A 5,413-nucleotide genomic window follows, 5' to 3' on the forward strand; every position below is an offset into this window, starting at 1 on the left:
CCTCCTGCCTTCAAACTCAGTGCGCTGTCTTTGCGGAAAGGGCGCTGGGTTCGGGGCGCAGGAGTGTGCGCCTTAGCTGCCCGCGTGTCGCCAGGTGGGTAGCCAGGCACGGGAGGAAGGGGAAGTTACCTTCCCCTCGGAAGAGGGCGCTGGCTCCCGCATCCTGCCTTTATAATCAGGCCGCGGCCGGAGAGGAAGCAGCCAGCTGCCGTCTGCACTCTGCAAAGCATGCAGTTAGGGGAGCAGCTCTTGGTGAGCTCGGTGAACCTGCCCGGCGCTCACTTCTACCCGCTGGAGGGGGCGCGAGGCAGCGGAGGCGGGAGCGCCGGCCACCTCCCGGGAGCGGCCCCCTCTCCTCAGAGGCTGGACTTAGACAAAGCGCCCAAGAAGTTCTCGGGCAACCTCTCGTGCGAGGCGGGGAGCGGGGAGACCGCAGCCGCCGGCTCGGGGGCCCCCGCGGCCATGCTCAGTGACGCCGACGCCGGGGACACCTTTGCCGGCGCCGCGGCCGTGGCCAAGCCGGGGCCCCCGGACGGCCGCAAGGGCTCCCCCTGCGGGGAGGACGAGCTGCCCGCCGCCGCCGCCGCCGCGGCTGCCGCCGCCAGCGCGCGCTACTCCATGGACAGCCTGAGCTCGGAGCGCTACTACCTCCAGTCCCCCGGGCCTCAGGGCTCCGAGCTGCCCGCGCCCTGCTCGCTCTTCCCGTACCAGGCGGCGGCCGGGGCGCCCCACGGATCTGTGTACCCGGCTCCCAACGGGGCGCGCTACCCCTACGGCTCCATGCTGCCCCCCGGCGGCTTCCCCGCGGCCGTATGCCCACCCGGGAGGGCGCAGTTCGGCCCGGGGGCCGGCGCGAGCGGCGGCGCGGGCGGCGGCGGCGGGGGAGGCGGTCCGGGCGCCTATCAGTACGGCCAGGGGGCTCCGCTCTACGGGCCGTACCCCGGGGCGGCAGGCACGGGTTCCTGCGGAGGACTGGGGGGCCTCGGGGTTCCCGGCTCCGGCTTCCGCGCCCACGTCTACCTGTGCAACAGGCCTCTGTGGCTCAAATTCCACCGCCACCAAACAGAGATGATCATTACGAAACAGGGCAGGTGAGCGCAGCGCGGAGGGGCTCCGAGGCGCGGGGGCAGAGAGGGCCTGTGTGGTCCTGAGGGTGACCGGGAATGAGAGAGTGTTTCCGCGCGCAGTCAGGGGAGACGCCACATCTCCAGTTCGGTGTCCCTTCCATCCGCGCACGGGCGGTTTGTGCCTGGCGCTAAGGCTAACGCCTGCTTCCCCCCTTCCCTCTCGTCACCCTCACCTGGACGGACGAGAAGGCGGCAGAAGTGAAAATTGGGGCTTGTCCACAAAGCTGGATTTCCTAGGTCCGCCCAACCGGCGGTACGCCGGTCCCCGAAGGCGGGCGAAGAGCCGCGGATGCGGGAAGGCGCGAGGGGTGGCTAACCTGAGCGCAGGAGATGGGCTCCTGCAGTTTTAGGCGCCATGGTCTCCGCGGGGCGCATCCGGGGGACGAGCGCGAGGACCAGAGAGCCGGCATCGAGGGCTGGTCCGAGTAAGGGTTAGACCTGCCCTGGAGTCAGACGGGGGTTGGGATCCTCGGGCCTGAGAAAGTTCGGATACACATCCCACTACGGGCAGTGGTTACTTCTGGGGAAAGGGATGGGTGGGTGCTGGGAGAGGGGCGTCCAAAGAGGACTTTTAGCCTTACCAGTAGAATTAAATTTCTTTTACGAGAACAACTTAATGTTCTCTGGCACTTGTACATGTAAAAAATAATGATTTTTAAACATCCTGGAAGAAAATGAATGAGCATCTGAAAGCATCGATAACTTGAGTGAATGGTGCAGAAGAGCAGGGATTGGGGCAAATTATTTCGGCAAAACAGATATTCCGAGATTTGCCAATTCAAGAATATTTTACGTAGTGAAGGCCACTTTACTTACCGGTGTTCTGTTCGAATGCAGACTTCTAAATGTACTCGAGCGTGGGCCTGTGCCCGGGCGTCCCGATTTAAATCTCCTGGTTCTGTTCCCTTGCACAGACGCATGTTTCCTTTCTTGAGCTTCAATATAAACGGACTCAATCCCACCGCCCACTACAACGTGTTCGTAGAAGTGGTGCTGGCCGACCCCAACCACTGGCGCTTCCAGGGGGGCAAATGGGTGACCTGCGGAAAAGCCGACAATAACATGCAGGGTGAGGAGAGAGGGACCTGGGCAGGGCAGAGCGGCGGGAGCCCCCAACTCCACACGTTTAAATCTCGCATCCCTCCCTCCACATCCGGGGCCTGGAGGTTAGCAGGCGTTTCTTTGTGTTGATTGTGATTAAGGGAGAGAGTTGCTAAGTCAGATTTCTTGCCTACTAGTATACAGAATGTTAACCATGACCCTACTCTAGCCCTCCCCAACACATCCCTACCTCTGAGAAGGGAAATGCCAGGTGGCAAGGGCTCCTGGCAGCCTCATCTTCACTTGAGAAAAGGCCTCCCCAAGGTTGAGTTCACCATAAAATCCAACCACCTTCCATCAGATATTGCTCTTCTAGCTTCAGAAGCCCCCACATTGACCTTCAAGAGGCATTGCCTGTTGGCTCCATTTTTTCCTTATCCAAGTAATGCTGGAAGCACTGGGGACCTGGGAGGGAAATCAGTAAGAGTCTGGTTGGTCACCACTGGCCTTCTTAAGCCCCTAATGATGGAAGAGGGTACTGTGAGTCTAGCTCTTAAGTCTTGCCCTTAGGTAATAAATATCTGTCCACTACCTCCATTTGCAAACAGCGGCTTGCGTTTTGTGTTTTGTTTCATTTTCTCTTAGGCAACAAAATGTATGTTCACCCAGAGTCTCCTAATACTGGTTCCCACTGGATGAGACAGGAGATTTCCTTTGGGAAATTAAAACTCACCAATAACAAAGGAGCAAATAACAACAACACTCAGGTACTGTGACAGAGGAGGTGGTGTCTTCTGGCTGTGAATCTCTTTTCAAATGAGTTTCCATACTCTTCACTGTATTTATAATATTTGCAGGTACCTGTTGCTTGCCTCTTTCTAGTCTTTTTTTTTTTTTCTTTTGACCTTTCTTATTTTTACTTATTTTTCCCCCCATTTTCATTTTCCTACTGGATTTCAATAACAGTGAACTATTAGGAGCAGAAATACTGAAATCTTTTGGCAACGTAGGAAACTAAGAGGCAAGAGTTTTTATTAAGCACACATACCCAGCTCTGTTTTAAGTTTCAAAAATGGCAACAGAAAAAGTTAGCTGTTGCTGGAGAGCAAGCAGGAGCCCCATTCCAGAACACAGAATTTGTCAACATCGACTTGACTCTGGATTTGGCAGCTCTTTTCTCTGTACCATTTGCAGATGATAGTCTTACAGTCTTTACACAAGTACCAACCACGACTACACATTGTTGAAGTCACAGAGGACGGTGTGGAGGACCTGAATGAGCCCTCCAAGACTCAGACCTTCACCTTCTCAGAAACTCAGTTCATTGCAGTGACTGCCTACCAAAACACCGACGTGAGTGCCCCACGTTCCGAGAATCCCTGAAGCTTGGTCCAGTGTGAAAGGGAAAGCACTCAGTGACTGTTTTTTCTTCCTTGTCTAGATAACTCAACTAAAGATTGATCACAACCCCTTTGCGAAAGGGTTCAGGGACAACTATGACTCGTAAGTGCGCCTTTATTTTTTCTTGCCTGGTTGTCTTTGAACGAGACATATCGAATCAGATGTTTTCTTGAGACCATATTCGAGGAAGAGCTTTCAGGGTTGAGATTTTTACCTATTTTTTTGCATATTTTTGGCCTCGACTAATCTTGCTTTAGAATGTTCACAGAAGGGTTTTGTTCATTTCTAAAGAAATGTTAAGGGCTTAAAAATGAGGAGTTTTTTTTTTAACATTTGAGTGGAGATTTGAAATTTTCATAATCTGCATTTATATGCCTTCCTTTCCATTTGATCCCAGTTTTTTTATTCTCTCAGGAGCAGGGATTATTATTCCCTCTCATTTTTTTTACATAAGAAAAACCTGACACTAAGAGGATGTCATTTTCACAACATCAAACAGCAAGGCCCCACAAATGCCTTTTAAATCTGGGATTTCTACCCATCACTGCCAGCATTCCTTCTCTACCACTGAAGGGAGAGTTGCCCCAAGTTCTTCAAGTTCTAGGGCTTACAAAGATGGATTTTTTATAGTTTGAGTGTCCAATGCCTGGGAAGAAACTTCTTCTTTCGTGGTGGGAAATTTTGCCACCATGAGCTGAGTCCAGCTAAAATGGCCCAGTGCATCCCTAGCTCCGGCCCTCCACTCGCAGACCAGTGCTCCCGCTCTAGAGCTTTCATTTCTGGGAGGTGGATTGTTTGGGGGCAACGTGAGGGTTTTTTTGTAAGTGTTTCTCTTTATGTTGTAGCATGTACACCGCTTCCGAAAATGACAGATTAACTCCATCTCCCACGGATTCTCCTAGATCGCATCAGATCGTCCCCGGAGGTCGGTACGGCGTTCAGTCCTTCTTCCCGGAGCCCTTTGTCAACACTTTACCTCAAGCCCGATACTATAATGGCGAGAGAACCGTGCCACAAACCAACGGCCTCCTTTCACCCCAACAGAGCGAAGAGGTGGCCAACCCTCCCCAGCGGTGGCTTGTCACGCCTGTCCAGCAACCTGGGACCAACAAACTAGACATTGGTTCCTATGAGTCTGAATATACTTCCAGCACCTTGCTCCCATATGGTATTAAATCCTTGCCCCTCCAGACGTCCCATGCCCTGGGCTATTACCCTGACCCCACCTTCCCTGCAATGGCAGGGTGGGGAGGTAGAGGTTCTTATCAGAGGAAGATGGCAGCTGGACTCCCATGGACCTCCAGAACAAGCCCCCCTGTGTTCTCTGAAGATCAGCTCTCCAAGGAGAAAGTTAAAGAGGAAATCAGCTCTTCCTGGATAGAGACACCCCCATCCATCAAGTCTCTCGACTCCAATGATTCAGGGGTGTATACCAGTGCTTGTAAGCGAAGGCGGCTGTCTCCTAGCTCCTCTAGCAATGAAAATTCTCCCTCCATAAAGTGCGAGGACATTAATGCTGAAGAGTACAGTAAAGACACCTCAAAAGGCATGGGGGGGTATTATGCTTTCTACACAACTCCCTAAAGAGTTATTTTAACCTCATCAAAATGAGCTAACTTTTTGCCAGTGGACTTGGTGGTGTTTTTGTTGTCTTCTTTGCCTAGGTTGCCAAAAAGATGTTTGCCTTCCACCCTGATGCATCCTGTTTTGTGCAATTCTCTAAAAGAAGGTGCCAAAGCTTTTTGATTGCTGCAGGTAACTGAAACATGCCTAGCATTTTTTTTTCTTTTTTAATAAAATCAATGGAGGACTTTCAAATGTTTTTAAATTTGAAGATGATTCAA

At 52.6% G+C, this 5,413-nt stretch overlaps 1 protein-coding gene across 2 annotated transcripts; it reads left to right on the forward strand.

Moving 5' to 3' along the window:
* The first annotated feature begins 228 nt into the window (after nucleotides 1-228).
* Nucleotides 229-5,193, forward strand: EOMES (eomesodermin). Of its 2 annotated transcripts, none has more exons than XM_057699555.1 (6): nucleotides 229-1,091; nucleotides 2,042-2,196; nucleotides 2,814-2,935; nucleotides 3,363-3,521; nucleotides 3,610-3,671; nucleotides 4,415-5,193. In XM_057699555.1, the coding sequence occupies exons 1-6, from the start codon at nucleotides 229-231 to the stop codon at nucleotides 5,151-5,153; spliced, it is 2,100 nt and encodes a 699-aa protein (XP_057555538.1). In that variant the 3' UTR covers nucleotides 5,154-5,193. The 2 variants fall into 2 exon arrangements, with proteins under 2 accessions (XP_057555538.1, XP_057555539.1); XM_057699556.1 differs by having other exon boundaries at nucleotides 4,472-5,193.
* The last annotated feature ends 220 nt before the right edge of the window (nucleotides 5,194-5,413 follow it).

Source organism: Hippopotamus amphibius, chromosome 11 (assembly GCF_030028045.1).
Source record: "Hippopotamus amphibius kiboko isolate mHipAmp2 chromosome 11, mHipAmp2.hap2, whole genome shotgun sequence".
Taxonomy (NCBI): Eukaryota; Metazoa; Chordata; class Mammalia; order Artiodactyla; family Hippopotamidae; genus Hippopotamus; species Hippopotamus amphibius.